The sequence below is a fragment of the Anas acuta genome, chromosome 4, assembly GCF_963932015.1.
Source record: "Anas acuta chromosome 4, bAnaAcu1.1, whole genome shotgun sequence".
Lineage (NCBI taxonomy): Eukaryota > Metazoa > Chordata > Aves > Anseriformes > Anatidae > Anas > Anas acuta.
The window spans coordinates 23,353,155-23,370,029 of NC_088982.1; the positions used below are offsets into that span (position 1 = coordinate 23,353,155).

The 16,875-nt window shown below is 38.8% G+C and overlaps 1 protein-coding gene across 12 annotated transcripts in view; it reads left to right on the forward strand.

Annotated features, from left to right (window-relative positions):
* Positions 1-15,309, forward strand: part of TBC1D1 (TBC1 domain family member 1) — a 110,586-nt gene extending 95,277 nt beyond the window's left edge. For all 12 annotated transcript variants that reach the window (XM_068680096.1, XM_068680100.1, XM_068680101.1 and 9 more), the window contains 5 exons: positions 3,185-3,429; positions 3,898-4,057; positions 8,519-8,688; positions 10,982-11,152; positions 13,261-15,309. In XM_068680096.1, the coding sequence (XP_068536197.1) occupies positions 3,185-3,429; positions 3,898-4,057; positions 8,519-8,688; positions 10,982-11,152; positions 13,261-13,461 (947 nt within the window). In that variant the 3' untranslated portion in view covers positions 13,462-15,309. The remainder of the gene's footprint in view (positions 1-3,184; positions 3,430-3,897; positions 4,058-8,518; positions 8,689-10,981; positions 11,153-13,260) is intronic.
* The last annotated feature ends 1,566 nt before the right edge of the window (positions 15,310-16,875 follow it).

Here is a 16,875-nt window from a genome sequence, read left to right on the forward strand (position 1 = left end):
TGTTTTCTGTCTGGTTCTACACACAAGTACTTTCTCTTCATAGCCATGTGCTCTGCTTGGAGAGACAAATAGCTGCAGGCGTTGGTGAATCAGTAACTGCATCTGTTTGTTTTTGTGCGAAGTGATTTTGCGGGGGAGCTGTTTGCTAGCCCATTCGCTGAGGGAAGGATGGGGTCCTGGTATTTCCTTAAGATGAAAGTAGGAAGCTGAAAACCTTACTGATTCACGTTAAAACAGAGTAGTACAGTGCAGTAACAGTGCAATTGGATAGGCAGCTTGAAAGAATGTGCATGTTTTGACTTGTTTCGTCAGGTTTTTAGAAGTGTTTCTCTTAAATAGATCTTCAGGAATCCTTCTGAAAGCATCCACATCTCCCTTGAGAAAGAACTTACATTCTAGCAACGTGTAGTTTTAATATTTTTTAAAAAAATATCAAATTAAGCCCAAAATGTCTTGCTGACACAATATGAGGCAAAACCATAATGGTATTGCCCACACTTAGTTGAACTGATGGATTTTCTGGATGGAACTGCTTCCTGAGAATGAGGAGCATCTGGATGCAGAGTTAAGGTACAGCAGCCACTCTCCTGGCCCAGTTTACTTGTTGCTGTGCTTCTTCAATACATGGACAAAAACAAAGCCACAGTTCTGTGCAGGTTGTTTTTTTTTGTGTGTGTATTTCCTTCTCTGGCCCCATTTGCACAACTGCTGCAGTCAGTGGGGATTTCAGCTCCTGAACATTAGCTTTATGTTCAGTAAATAATTTCTTTTCCTGCTAAGTTAGAGTAAACTGATCTCCAGATGCTATCAGTGTAGGAAACTGCTGTACTCATCACTGGGTGTTTGCTGAACGCAGTAGAAAATTTTGTTATATTATTTTCTGGAAATGAAGTAGTTAGTATAGGTACTTACTTTCTCATCCTGGCACTCTTGGGGTATCAGAGTTCATTTCAGTCTCTTCTCAGCAGGGCTAGAAATTGGTCCTAAGGAAATGCTGAAATTCTTAGTTAAGTCAGAGATGGGGCACTCGGAAACAAATCAGCTAATGAGTTCAGCACTTCGACTCCTCCACTTACTGTTGTTGTTTTTCTGTTTTTTGCTTTATGCTTCTTTGCATTTTTATTCTTGCTCAGCTTACAGTTTTTCTTCATGACTTGTATGACAAGAAGCTTGCCACAGGTCTGCCTATAAACTGCACTGTAGTAACTTCAGGAGGAGAAGTCTCTGCAAAGGAGTGCAAGCTCCCCTATACGCGTGGAAGCTAAAAGCATCGCTTCTGTAGCGTTCAGTTATGTGACCGTGCCTGGCCTGGGGAGTCCTGCTGAGAAATGGCATGCTAGAGTCCTGTGTGACAGGCCAGAGCAGCTACCGGATGGCAGAAGGACTCTGCCCCGGGCTTTGTCTTCTTGAAACAGGAGCTCTGATGTTATCTGGCAGCACAGCAGCATTCCAGGAGCTAGAGGGTGGGGTGGTGTTTAACAAGTGGGCAACTGAAAAACAAGCTCCACTTACTACTAGAATAAAAGAAGTATTCAAATTTCCTCTCAGTTCAGGTATGTAGCAGGGGAAATGTGATAGGGTGAGGCTTTTTTTTTTTTTCTTTTTTTTTTGGAGATGAAAATACTGTCTTTGTAAACGTCTTCTGAAATACCTATAGAAGTGAGGCTGTTAATGTATCTGCTCACAGAACCAGGATATCACCGAATGGCTGAAGTTGGAAGGGACCTGTGGAGAGCATCTGCTCCAGTCCCCTGCTGAATTCCTGTCAGCTCATTTCTCTGCCTTTCAGGCCCCTCTGAATGGCACCACAGCCCTCTGGTGTATCAGACGCTATTCCCAATTTTGTGACATCTGCAGACCTGTTGAGGGTGCACTCTGTCCCATCATCTAGGTCTTTAATGAGCCTCCTTAATCAGGAATCATCTAGAATAAAGGCGACAAGCATCCTGACAAGGATCAAGGGCAGCTGGCAGAGTTTGTAAGAAGCTGCTAGAGCTGCCCTTGCCTTAGCCTTACCTGCCAGCAGCAGGCACCCTCTGCTTCTTAGAAATGCAGTCCCAGGGAAAAAGTGCCCAGAAGCTCAAGAACTCAGAGGAACAGGGCCCAGAAGCTACTGCACAAACTGCAGTTTTCCTGATTACATATAATGACTCAAACTAATCATTTAAGTTACTTTTTTGGATTGGTTTGTTATAAGGACATGTGGGTTCCAGTTCTGTATGAAAGTTTACACAGGTAAATCAGTCTGGGATGGAAGTTACCATCGTGTTCTAGAACTGAAAGGCTGGAATGGTTCAGTTTTACTGCTACAGCTCTGGAATTAATACAGTTTACCAGAGGCTGTGGGGAATAAATCCAAAGCCCATCACTACTGAGAAAAAGTTATGCTCCCGCAACTCACTCCTGCTCTCCAAGCACCTGTCACTTGTGGTGGTGCTCATGGGTCAGCGGAATGATGGGGCAAAAGAACTAAGCCCCCAAAAATTGGATTCTTTTGCCAGGTTAGTGAACTGGATCAACACATGTAAGAGTCTGAGCTTCGTGGTGCAGGAAAGAAGGAAGGACCCATAAGACTGGGAGGGACCAAGATGGGGTGGGAGGTGATGAGATGCACTTACTGGAAGGAAAAACAAGAAGAAAAGAAGAGAATGAACCCTGACCCAGAGAACTTGGGTGTTGTAAATCTATGTTTGGATCCTAATAGTTATCTAAAATCTAACACTGTTTAATTTGACAGAAGAGGACTGGGTGAGTCACTGAGCCTCTGAATTGAGTCTCACTATTTTAAGCAACCGCCTCCTTGCTATAAGCCCTTGAACAAACCGATCAAGTTCCAGTCACAAGGACCAGTTACTTAGCTGTTCTGCACAGCAGTCTGTCCCCATCCCAGACCCTGTCTTCTCTGGCAATTTCCAAATTAATTTTGCAGCTACTGTAGCAAAACTACTTAGAGAAACCCTTAGCTGTAAATGAATCAATAGTTTTATATTGTTAACTTTCTTACAGACTTCCTGAAGGTTGACTCAGAATCTGTCTTCCAAAAGAATCTACCTTTTGAAAGACTGTTCAATTTGATAACGTGACAAGTTTTGTGTCATTGTTCTGTTGTTTTGTTTGTTCATGGGTTTTCTGGTGTTTTTGGCTATTCTTTAGTGTAAATCACTAACCTCTGCTATTTTCACAGGACGCACATTTCCAACACATCCGTACTTCTCAGCACAGCTGGGAGCTGGGCAGCTGTCCCTCTACAATATTTTGAAGGCCTATTCTCTTCTGGACCAGGAAGTAGGATACTGCCAGGGCCTTAGTTTTGTAGCAGGAGTTCTACTACTTCATATGAGTGAAGAAGATGCTTTTAAAATGCTAAAGTTCCTCATGTTTGATGTGGGGCTGAGAAAACAATATCGTCCTGACATGACAATTTTACAGGTATGATTTGTTTTTCTAATACAAGAATGTTGATGTTACATTATAATAAAACAATATAGGTAGCATTGTCAACATCTAGAGTTGAACTTAATTTCACTTCTCAAGAATGGAGATGATGATCTGGAAGAATATATCATCTTAAATGCACAAGTTTCAAATAAAAAAAGGGTACCAGGGAAATTATGAAAACCACAACAGCAAGAATTCTGCTATATATTGTATGAGGTTCAGATGACCATGCATATAAGCCTACTGTAGACTCATGGGTGACGCATCCTGGGTCTTCTAAGTGGTTTCTGAGTCTTTCTGTTCTTCACAAAAGTCAGTCCAAACACCAGTTGACAAGTATCTTTCACAGTTTTTAGTAAGAGTGTGCAGCATGGCCTTTGCGACTGTGACTGTTAAAACATATTTATCTTTATTCTTTCTTTCTTTTTTTTTTTTAATCTTTAATCTTTATCCATGTAGATCCAGATGTATCAACTGTCCCGACTCCTTCATGACTACCATCGAGATCTCTATAACCACCTTGAGGAACATGAGATTGGCCCCAGCCTCTATGCAGCTCCCTGGTTTCTCACCATGTTTGCCTCCCAGTTCCCCCTTGGATTTGTAGCCAGGGTGTTTGGTAATTCTTTATAAAAGTTCTATATGTTCTTTTTGAAATCTTGTATTTGGAATCTTGTCACTAGGAACGGCATATCACCCAACCTGTTTCAGACATCCAGAAGTAGTATTTGCTTTCTATTGATGAACAGAACTGCAAAACTGACTTCATCCTACAGAGCATATAGAGCTTGCAATAAAATGGAAAGAGAAGAATGTATGACTGTTCCAAATTTCCCCATCTTTTCATCTGTTACCATTTCCCACCCTGTAATGACTTGTAGAGAGTGTGTAAGATTTGATGCCATGAAAGCATAGTGGTATGACAATGGCACTTAAACACCTGGAATTACTTAGTTTCAGGCTGAAGAGAGACATAATCAAGGCATTATCTCAGGAAATATATCCATTTACTCCATTATCATCACCTCCAACACTGTCAGTGGAAAATGATTTGGAAGGTTATGGTCTTAGAATATGCACGGAGGTGGGTGGCCCTTACAGTTTAATCACGGATTTACTCTCCGGAAGCACAGAGCTTTTAAACTACTGTTGGTTATCCTTACACTTCTAGCCTGAAAGATAATCTTCTTACTTTCCAAAAACTGGGAAGTGTTTTGAAACATATGGTGTTTAGGCTCTAAAATCACTTCTGTTACCTATTTTTGGAATCTACAGAATTAGTATTCTATTTTTTTAATTGAAATTCACATTAAGAATTTACCTTGATGCTATTTTATGGGTGCATTCTATAGATTGTTTGGTATTTGAAAGAGGTGCTTTATTTCCTTTTCAGTTACTTGTTTTGTGACTTCATTATGTTTTACTGGATCTTCCATGATGAGCAGGATAGAATGGAGCTCTCCTCTTGCTTTCTGTCTCCTAATAGGAACATAGTTGCATTTTCCTTAGTCAGTCTCACTTAGGAGATGTAATTAATCAATGATTAATATTAACAATTTCCTGTCGTTTAAAGTTACAGTCTCACCTACCACAGTAACAAATAATAAATGTAGATTCCAAGATAAGCCAACAAAGATTTAGTCCTGTTTCTCGTTAACATCATGCCACACATAGTGTTAGAAGAAATCACAGTGATAAGGATGGTGTATGCTAAGTAGAACTACATGTCTTGTAATTAGGATCTTAACTCCAGGGAAAACAGTATTTTTATTTGTTTTATTTATTTATTTTGTGGAACAGTTAGGTTAACTTCCACTGACAAATATCTAGCTGACAACGATAATATTTAGAAACTAAATGAAGTGTTGTATGCAAGTGTCATATACTGGGATTATCATCAGTTCATCTTTCGGTTGTTCTTAATCTATCACAGTATTGCACACAATAATAACAGTCTTTGAATTGAGCTATTAACTGCACTGAGAGTATAAAAGGGCCTTCTGTATCCACTATATTTGGGTTTCTGCCTTAATATGCAGATTAGTATTTTATCTGTCATTGGAGGATTGCAGAGCTTTAAAAAGCAAAGATTTTTACATTAAAATGGAAGGCAAAGATATATGATCTGCGTATAGCAGATTTTAGGTCAAGAAAGAAAAGCATGTGTGACTGAAACTGTCACCTAAAATCTTTGTTTCCTTGAAAGAAAGTGCAGCATAACCAACACTTGCAAGTTTTTAATGTCTCAAAGTATTTAGAAGTTTCTTAAAACAATGGTTACTGGAACTATGTAAATAGTGAGCCCTGGGGATTCTTGTACATTAGAAAATAAACTCTTGTCTTCATCCATGCTGAAGACTGAAGCAACTGCAAATCTGAAAGAGGCTGAGTCTGTCCCTTTATTGGTGGCTGCTGTTAGCATTATTACAAATTAGGATCGAACCACGTCTGACCCCAGCATTCACACACTTTTGCAGAATGTGTGTATGCCTTCATTGCTCATTTCTTGGAATTCTTGAGATGAATGTTGCTTTAAAGTCTAAGTAACTCATCTGTAGGCTATTAAGACTGAGTGCACTGCCATTTTCTAATGTGCTGTCTATGAACCCTTGATATGTGAAGCCCTGCTGCTATTTAATGCACTGGTTACAGAACACTTCCCACAGATTTACATAGAGCATGTATTTTTCGAGTATTTTACAAATACTATCTAGAAACAGTAGGCTAGAAAGAGGATAACCTAAAGACTGTTTTATGAGTCAAATAGAAAAACTGTATTTTACTTTTTAATTATCTGGCCAACTTTCAGCACTTCTGAGTAGAATCTAATGAAAGTACAGCATAACAAAGATGTATTCTTTAATACCCCTATTTACTTATCAGTGGAGGAGACTTGATGGAAAAATTTTTATTTTGTTTCAAGATTATAGATAAAACTTGAGTTTGAAATCCTCTGGGCAGCCAGTCACGCTGCCATGAATTTGGGTACCTTCACTGTGCTGTCACTGGCTGGCAGCCCACCTAACAGGAAGCGTGGGGAGTGGATAACAAATGGCTCTTTGTTAAGCACTTGCTATTTTAAATGAGAAGGATTTCAGCCATGTATTACCAGCTCAGCTCATGCAGGCGTTCGTTAACAACGTACAGGTCACCTTGAGTTAAACTACATGTCTTTGTGGGCAAGTGCTGAATCATAGATGTATGTTATTCTCAGCTCTGTTTTTATCACTTAGTGTTTCCCAGCTGTTCTTTAGCATCCCATGTCATAATATATAGCTTTCCCTATAAGGCATTTTCCCATAATGTACCATTTCAGTATGCAATTGGGGCAGATGCCTACTCTGTTATCCCTTTCCAATCATTGCTGCCTTTGGACTTCACGTTGAATCAGAGTTGAAAAACTTTACACCACTTTTAGGATGAATGGCAGCCAAGATTTATGGTTAGTTATTACTTGTGCTTTTCTTTCTCGAAGAGGGAGAAAGAGTAGTGGAATGAGTTGCAACTTCAACATAAAACGTAGAAGAGCGCAAGAGGGGGATTTCGTTCTGATACAAATTTGGAAAGAAAAAAAATAACTTTTTTTTTTTTTTTTTTTTTTTACTAAGAAAGGCAGTTATCCAGCGTTTTCATATGCTCTTTACTACATCAGAGATATCTGTGGTTTTGCTAGTAATCACTTCCCTTATTGTGTGTTTTTTTCTTCCTTTTTTTGATCATGAAGACATACTATTTATTTGGTGTCATTGTGCTACTTCGTAAGTGATTGTGGCTTCATTCATAGCTTCAAATGCAAGGAAGGGGAAAAGTAAAGCCCTTTTAAAAATAAAAGTATACTTAGAAAATACAGAATAAAACTACATTATCTTTTCTTCTTTACAAATGATACATCAAAGCAGTGGGCTAGAAGGAGGTTAACCTACAGACTGTTTAATGAGTCAAATAGAAAACCTGCGTTTTACTTTTTAATTATATGCCCAACTTTCAGCACTTCTGAGTAGAATCTAACGAAAGCCCAGTGTAACAAAGGCTTGTCCACCAGTACCATTTCGTATGTTAGATGCTTTTGCCTGTAGTCAATCTTTCAGCAAAACCAGTAGAGGATTCTGAGTTCTAGTAGCAGGAAAGTCAAATGCAAGGCAATGCTGTGTATATTGATGGGCTGGGGAGGACAAATGGGTTTGCTTCTTGTCTGATGCTTTGATTGCATCTTGAATCTTGCCTCTATAAAGACATAGGAAACTTGTAAAGGAAAAGAAAAGAAAGGGAGTTGAAGTAAAAAGACATTATATACTGTGGCTTCAGTGTGCTTGAATGTATGCCAGGGTGCTGTCACTGCAGGGCCACCTGTAATATTAGCACTTAAGCTGTATTAGTAAGATTTCAAGGTACTTGTTCGTGTAGCTATTAGAATATTAATGTAAGTGGTTGAGACACCTACTAAAATAAGCACATGCCCATGAAACTTGATACTGCTGAAAAATGTGCATTTAGTCATGTGTGCTCAGAGTTGGCTGACTGAGAACTTGCAGCATTGTCCTCCAGAGCAGAAAAGTACAGAACTTTGGATCTTCAGTTACTTCTTCAGGTGTAGTTTTTGCCCTTTGTTATGAAGTTTTTAAATGTCATCGGGAGTAGAATTCTGTTCAAGTTCAGAACTGAAGACTTAGCAGTAAATTCCACAATTGCTGGTTTATTTCCTCATTCCCATGAACATTTCAAAAGAAAAAAAGCCCACAAAACTAGTACGTGCATAAAAAGCAGCAACGCTGCTAAATTTGACTACCTGGCTTATTATATGTGTTTAGCTTAAACTTGATTTGGATTTATTGGTTGAAAACTCACTGAACAAATTAAATAATTGATTGTTAGTCAAGTGTGCTGTTCACGGTAATAATGCTGATCCTGCAAGATATCTAAAGCTGTAGCCTCAGTAACAAAAGGACGTGTCTGGCAGAGAATATCTAGCCTCCAGATTGCCCTTAGGAGAAGTTGTTATCCTTGGACAGTTTATTGTTTTAATATTCGTGTCAAAAAATGTGCTTGCTTGATGTACTCTGTTTTTTGTTTGTTTTCACAGATATGCTCTTCCTTCAAGGATCAGAGGCTATATTTAAAGTGGCCTTAAGCCTTTTGGGAAGCCATAAGCCCTTGATTCTGCAGCATGAGAACCTAGAAACTATTGTTGATTTTATTAAAAACACTCTCCCCAATTTGGGTTTGGTACAGATGGAAAAAACCATTAGTCAGGTATGAAATTATCTGAACATATGAGTAGAAAGCAAAAGAAATAATGCTTTTTTTTAAACAAGGTTTTGGCAGAAAAACCCCAACGATGTATTGTGTTACTTCCAGCTGAGAAGAATTCTGTTATTGTAGTTCTGAAGATGTTGAAATCTTTTGGAAGCATATGACTGGTGTAGTACCTCTGTATTCTTACATGTACATGTTGGTTATGATCACTTATGAACCCTTAATGAAAATGTTTACTTTTTCAAAGGTGTGCATAATGGCTGTTACTGGCAGCAATATTGCAACCCATGTGCGGTGCACTCCACAAAAAAGCAGCAAGGTGTGCTAAAAGCCTGCTGAGTTTTCACATCTCCAAATAATCTGGCTCTCCAAGTCAATTTCTGGAGCAAAAGCTGAATTACAGGAGCCTCACAAATGCTGACATTGCATTAGCAAAAGTAGAGACCTCCCTTTGTTGACTTTATAATGGCTAAAAAGACCAGCAGGTCGACATGCCCTGCAGTCCGTACACAGCTCCTGGGTTAATCCCCATCCTCCTCACCCCTTCTGCAGCATGGCTGTGGGATTACATGCCTTAGTTTGCCTTCAGTTGGTTAGCTTTCAAGTCAAACTTTTGATTTGCCTCATGTTTCATCCTTTTCAAATATGATACTCTGGGTATGACGGAAGGGATTTCCCTCCCTTCTCAAGAGCAGAAAGGCTAGAAGTGGCAGAGGTTGTGAGAGGAGCTAACAGTCTGCCCTGCTGAATTGTACCGTTTTTTCCAGAGATGCTCAGAGCATGCAGAAAGAGAGTTCCATATGTATAGCCAAACCCAGGTGAAATGTGTTTCAGCCTTCAGTGTTTAGATTTGTATTTCTTCTGTACAACCACTTGAGATAATCTTTACAGCATATGTAACAGGTGTCGTGACCATTTCATAAACCTAATGTTTTCTTTAACTATATCTAACGGTTTGTCTGCAGCGCAGATGAACAAAATAGGAAATAATTCTTGATATTTCGTCAGATATTTAAGATAGCACTTGATTTTTTTTGACTCATTTCCAAGAGTTATAAACAACAAGAAGTTTAAATATAAAAAGAATAATATAATCATAGAATCATTCAGGTTGGAAAAGACCTCTAAGATCATCTAATCCAACTTTTAGCCCAGTACTAAAGTCTACCACTAAACCACGTTACTAAGTTGTAAATCTACACATTTCTTGAAGACCTCCAGGGATGGTGACTCAACCACTTCCCTTGGCAGCATATTCTAGTGACGTACAACCCTTTAAGTAAGGAAATTTCTCCTAACATCCAACCTCAGCCTCCCCTGGTGCAGCCTGAGGCCATTTCCCCTCATCTTATCAGTTGGTGCTTGGGAGAAGAGCCCAATCCCCACCTCGCTAATGCTAACCCATGCACTTCTAATTATGGGCTGTTTCCCAGGTGCATTTTAAAATCAACTTGAGTTTGGTTTCTGATATATTCTGTTACTGACCACTTGCCCATTCCATTTAGCTGCTTTTTCCCTGCTTTCAAGGGAGATAACTGTCTTGGGGACCTTAGAATCATGTTTCCTGAATAATTTGAAAGCAGGTGTTTGCCAAAACCTAGAGAAAGGAAAATACAATAGCAGGGCTTTTTTCCCTTGGGTGTCTCTGAATTTATTTATCTGCCCTTAAAATCCAAGATTTTCTTAATACTCATGTATAAGATTGAGCACTCATTTCTGTGATTTGTAGTTAACAATTATAGAAATCTGCTTTTACATTATGTAACATTTGAGGTGTATTTGTGTGAGGATAGATTATTTCATTTTCTTTCAGTCTCTCAGAGTATAGTAGAATCATAAATAAACCTATTTTTTCATTTGAAGCTTTCATTTTGCTGTGCTGCTGCAAAAGTCTTACACTTTTATGGCACAGCGGCTTGGACTGCACTTTTCTAAAGTGACATCTGAATATGTCTAGGAGAGTTTATGCCAAAATGAGATGCATTAAATTTGAAATCTAGAAAAGGGAATGCCTTACAAATTCTACATTTCTTGAAAGCATGAGTGATTTTGCTGAAGGCAGACAGTAAATTAGTAGTAAAGTTTTAAATAGAATCTAGATCCAATGCCATTGTATTGAACTCTACTTCCTCAATCTTGCCATCTCCAGAGTAGGAAATGTAAATGACAAAAATTGTCTTTTTTGTATACAGCAATTAGGTATCCAAGTCTAGATCCATGGGATTTAAGGCATTGAATGAGATATAGTTTTTATCTTCACAAGACCTAATAACTTTTCTATATACGACAGGTGTTTGAAATGGATATTGCCAAGCAGTTGCAAGCTTATGAAGTTGAATACCATGTGCTTCAGGATGAGCTTATAGATTCATCTTTAAATGACAATCAGAGACTGGATAAATTAGAAAAGGCAAACAGTAGCTTGCGCAAACAGAACTTTGATCTACTGGAAGAACTGCAGGTACGATTTATATTTCATATTTAATTAACATTCTAATTTATTGACCTTTTCAGAAGAGACCATCCCATACTAAGGCACAGAAGAGGCTGGTGTTTGGTCTAGTGACCTAAAAGCTTGGCCGCTTATTGTTTTATGTAGTTTAACATTTAAAGTTTAAAGAAATTCTCAGAGTAGGTTGTGGATAGAGCATGTGCTTGCAATTAGTGAAAAGCTGATTCACTGTACACTCTCTTTTCTTGTAATTAAATCATAGTTATAAAAGACTAAAAATACGTAAGGTGCTTTCACAACTTTATTTTTACATTTTTCAGTCACTACGTTATTACAGTGGGGGATACTAGTCTACTGTGAAGGGGAAAGCTAATGCCAGTGTCACAAATTAGAGCTGCATCATCTATGGGATTTATTGTCTGTAAAGTGGTCTGTCTTGCAAGATTTGGGGTTTTGTTGTTTTATTTATATATTTTTTGAAAAACTGTTATCTAGATGGCTTAGATAATATATGAAATACTAATGTTTAATGTATGTTCTGTGCCTGTTCAGTCTGCAGCTTTTTTGAGAGGCAGTACACCTGGTCTCTGTAGGGGTTATTCTTTCCTTAAGTGTTCAAGAAGTCAGCTTTCTGGCTGCTTTACAACAGGACATTTGTTGTAAAACTTCCAACCACACAATTAATTTGATGAATAAAGGGAGTTCAAGGGTAAGAAGCAGACAATGTGCTCTGTTTGCAGCTTTCAGCCTCTAGATTATTGTCAAAGACAGACTTCGTAAGGCAGTAGGTGAAGGAAGGAGTTCAGGTTTCTCAGCCATTGGTCCTATATCACAACTAAAGCCAGCCAGCAGTGCAGACCCAGGTTGCTTTTCCTAACAAAAGTCTGCTTAATATGTAAATTCTGACTGTGTGAGGTCTGAACGTGAACCTGTTCCAGGTGCTAGGATGAATCTTAGAGATCTCAGAACAAGAGAAACTCCTCTGCAAGACATTTCCATAAAGCTTCAGGCACGTAGGCAAGGAAATGGTTGAATGCAGCACAGGGAAGAGGGATTTCTGGGATGAGATTCAAGATGAGATGTCCTATATAGATACCTGCATTGGGACGTCTTCCACCCTCTTGCCCTTAAAGACTCTGCAGCCCTAAGCATTTTGTTTTAAAAGCTCATCTTCACTTGAGTGCAACTCAGCACCTAGCATCATGGTGGGGAACTATCTGTAGTGTTGCAGCAGTCCCTTTTTCTTTTAGGTGGGTCTCACTAACCTTCCTTTCCTATGGTGAAAGGTGACCTATTGCTGACATGAGGAAAATACATGACCAAAACATGTGGGTCATGGTTTGTCCCTATTTTGTCCCTAAAGTGTGAACTTGATAAACCACCATAATTGCAAGAACAGTGAGCTCATCAGAAACAAGTAATACTGCCCTGAAAGTTGAGGCCACCCAAATGGTCTTTTCGAATGTTATCCATGATGAAACTTCCAAACAGATCTCTGCTTTTGACAAAGCACCTCAGCTTCAGGTCTCACGTGATGAATTTGAATGATCTCATGCTTTGTTTCACCATGAATTAGCATGGCAATATGTGCAGCCTCTTGAAGGAGAATGAAGAATACACAAAAACTGGAATTTTTCAAGATTTGTTGTCTGTTTGTATGTTACACTAAATCCTCACCTTGCTTGCCTCCAAGTCCAGCATTTGTTGGACTCAATGTGGAGAAGAAATGAGGTGTAACTAACAGGCTAAGTTGTTTTTGCTTTGCAAACAGTGTAGAATTCAACAAATGTGGTTGGGCAAAAATGTCTCCCAGCTGACCCATGCAGAGACTTATCTTAACCTGCCATTCTTTGGCATGTAATTTGCAGACTTAATAACTTTCTCATTTGATCTACCTTGCATTATATTGTAAGGTTAACTGTGAATGTGTCAAAGCAGTCGAGTTGAGAGAGAGAGGTTTCTTGTTACAAGGAACTCTATAGTAATTGTCTAAAGTTCACAGGTCTAATAGCGTTCAGACTTGCGTTTTACTTTTGCAATTTTCCATCATTTTAGAATGTATTTTATCAGTTATTAATTTCTTTTTTTTTTTTTTTCCTTTCTTCCCTCTTTGAAAGGTGGCTAATGGAAAGATCCAAAACCTTGAAGCCACGGTAGAGCTTTTGTTGACTAATGAAAGCAAACTGAAGGAGACAATTCTCACTCTTGAGCAGGAGCGAACAGCTTTGCAGAAGGCAGTGGAAGAGATGCGGAAAAAGATTGGTGATACAGATGAGAAACCTCTGCTCACTAGGCAAGAGCACCTGGACGCTGACTGAGATCTGTTGTTGTAACAGAGCAGAGAAGCTGAGCAAAAAAGAAGGGAAGAACTGGTTCTTTTTGTCATGATTCCTGGGGATTTGACACTGTTACCTTCATTGTACATGCCGTACTGTAGCAAAAAGCAAGATACAGGTGCGGTGGCTGCCCAGATCAGAGAAACTGGTTCCTCCGGGAGATGGCTCTTTCTTCTTAGTGTGTAGAAATGCTATGAACAGTAAGATGCCACATCATAATAAGCAAGAGAAACTTAATAGTGTGTGCATTCATACACAATATGCTGTAAAGATGTCATGGATTCTTCCATAAGTGCTTCTAAACCTAAGTGCTTTGTTTGTTACATGTTTTGTGTGTAGATCAACACCATGCTAAATAGCACATCCTTTAGAAGCTCCTCTGAAGAAATATGGCAGTGTAAAACCTTTGAATGGATGGCTGCCTCACTGCAGCTATGCAGTGGTAAAATTTGGAGAGTTTTGTGATTGGACTTGAGGTAATTTTGTCAGTGTGCTTCCCCTGCAGCTTGACTTGGTTCTGTTAATTAAGTTGTTTATGCCTCAGATAACTGTTTCCTGATGCTTGAAGGTGTCAGTCTATTGGACTCCAGAGAGCTGGACTTCGTCATATGTAACTATGCGTAATTAGGGGTTGCCATCTGTTTTCATAAGTATGTTGTTTTAATATATTTTCGGTTAACATCCATTAGTTTAGTGTATTGTTACTTGGCATTATCTGCTAAACGTACATAATGTATATAGTAATTGCGTTATGCTTAACAAAATACACTGACATTGGTTTGGTGAAGCCTGTGACTCCTGCAACATCATCCAAGGTTTTATATTCAGACTCCTCAAGTTTCATTTTATTTATTTCTGATCTGCTGTGTGATGTAAGACATCATTTCGCTGGGAAGCTAATGCCCACAATCTCTTTTTCCTCTTTATTTGGTACTCTATGCCCACCCATCCTCTGGGTAAGGTTGTTCTTTAAGACTTTTTTCTAAGCATTGGAGGCATTTGGAGAGTTTCATGTTGTGCCAGAGATTCTTAAACTACTTTACAAAGGGTATGGCAGTTTGAATTAGGACACCATTCTTCTGCCTCTCTTGAGTATGATTACACATGTAAAAAAAAACATCAGTTTCCTTAATATGGTGAGAGTAGTTTTCAGGCCAGTTGAAGCACCACTGCTACAAGTGCAATAATGTCTGTGGATATCCAATTGTTTGGGTTTGCTTCAGAATTAAATAGTGCTGTAGTTTTGTTTTATCCCCGAGCACAGAGTTAATAGGCATCATTGTGTTGTCTTGGTGGAGATTTACCCAGGAGATGTGACTTTTTTTTTTCCTTCTTAAATTGTTATTTTTATTTTTAAAACTTCAAAGCACAGAGTTTTGTTTTCTGACTGGCAGTGTAGAAAAGGTTTTGTTTTGCTTTTTCCCTTTCTTGATGGAAGTTCTTCTGATGCATTGTGGTTGTAGTTTAACATTCATCTACTGTGCAAAACAAATACCTCTACGTAGTTCAAAAAGAAAAAGAGAATTTACTGTTCAATTTCTAAATTTTTGTTTGACTCTGTCATGTCTTAAATATGGCTGGTTCTTGCAAATCCACTCTGTTTTCACTTAGTATTAAAATTCCAGATTAATTATTATTAATCCATTTACCTCAAAAGCTTGCTTTTATTTGGAAATCCATATTGAAGCTCATGCTTCATATTTAAAACCTTGTTAGAATGGACCTCATACTGTTAGAGCACTCCATAACGTTGCATTTTTACACCATCGTGCCATAATTCATACACTGACTTTTTAACAAGAGCAATAAAAATAATAATCTATGCCTACATCAATGCTTGTAATTTATTTTTGCATTAAAAAATAAAAGCATAGTTTGTGGGGTGGCAGTTCAGAACTGTGTAAGGTGAGACTGTCCCTGAAACTGCAGTGACAATTAATGAGACCTCATAAACATGCTTAGGATCCAGTTGTGATCTTGGGACCTGCACCTGCAAATGTTGACTAAGGTGAAGCACATCCTGCATGACTCCAGGGATGCATTCCTTTTTTTGGTGTTTTGCTTCTGTCAGGATTGAAGGGGAGGATTACTTCCAGTACTTCATCATGAATCTGCATAATTGCACAAGTGCACAGTGTAGATCAGAACTACAGTAACTGTTCTCTGAATGCACAAACATGATAAGCAGGTAATAATGAAATGTTTGCTTTTTTAACCATCTAACTGTTTCAAATTCAGCAAGGAGCTGAATTTTCTGTAGGTACACAGGAATTTTCTGTTTGTACATATGTAAATTAATACAAATTTGTTAATCATGCAAATGGCTGGCAAGCATGGGGTCATACTATCCGCAAGTCCAGGATCTGAACATGAATGAGGTAGCTGAATTAAGACTTTCTGCCACTTACACTGAAACAGATATATGTAGTATATTGCTTCAGTATGTCTTTCCCCATCTTATTATGCTCATTTTTTGTCACCAGGCCTCTCCAAGTCAAGGGGCCAAAAGTGGAAGAATATGGAGGGAGGTGTTATTGTGCACCCAGTTCCCAATTTTCAAAAACCTTGGAACTTTTCCCTTCAGAAGTATGAGAAGTAATTAGAGCCCTGAGGCAGTCCCAGGCACTTGCATCTTCCTCTTACTCCATTCCGTATGTGAACAGCCTTATGGATATGTAAAATTAGATTCCCTGTTGTCTCAATAATAGTAATTGTCATCATGTAATGTATTCCATATGAACAGTAATTCCCAATTCCAAACTGAATGTTCTAAAAACAAATACCCTGCAAATCCATACACTGATCCTCAGAAGGCATCCCGACTGAACCATTCTTGGAAAATCCAAATTGAAATAATCAACATATTCCCCATCTCCCTTCTACAGATAGAAATCTTCAGGACTTTTGCTTTGCTATCGAAGAAAAGAAAAACAGCAGCAGGGTGCTGTGCCATGGTGCTGGTGCATGACATTGATGCAGTACTCCAGAAAGAGGTTAGTCTAAAACATGGAAGGAACTAGTGTTGGTATGTGCAATGAGAAAAAGGTAGCGACTGTAAATCTACAGCACCGAACAGCACTCTGTAGCTGAAGGACCTGCTGTGGTGTGGCGCGGTGTGTCACCCTGTTCAGGTTTGATTTTTTCCAGCTACTGCACGTGGTAGTGTGTGGTAGGTACTTGAGACTCCCTCTGCTTTCGGGTGCCTGATGTACTGTTGTACTTTTGTCTTGTCTGTTTCCAGAAATCACTGCTTAATATGGAATCTGAGAATGCTGGTGCAGTGCCTATTGAGTGGGAAGGTCAAAAGCACTTCATGAAAGGCACATATTTACAGGCCTTCCCTTGTGCAGAGCCAGAATTGAGTCACCAAGTTGTTCAATGACTTGCACGAAATAC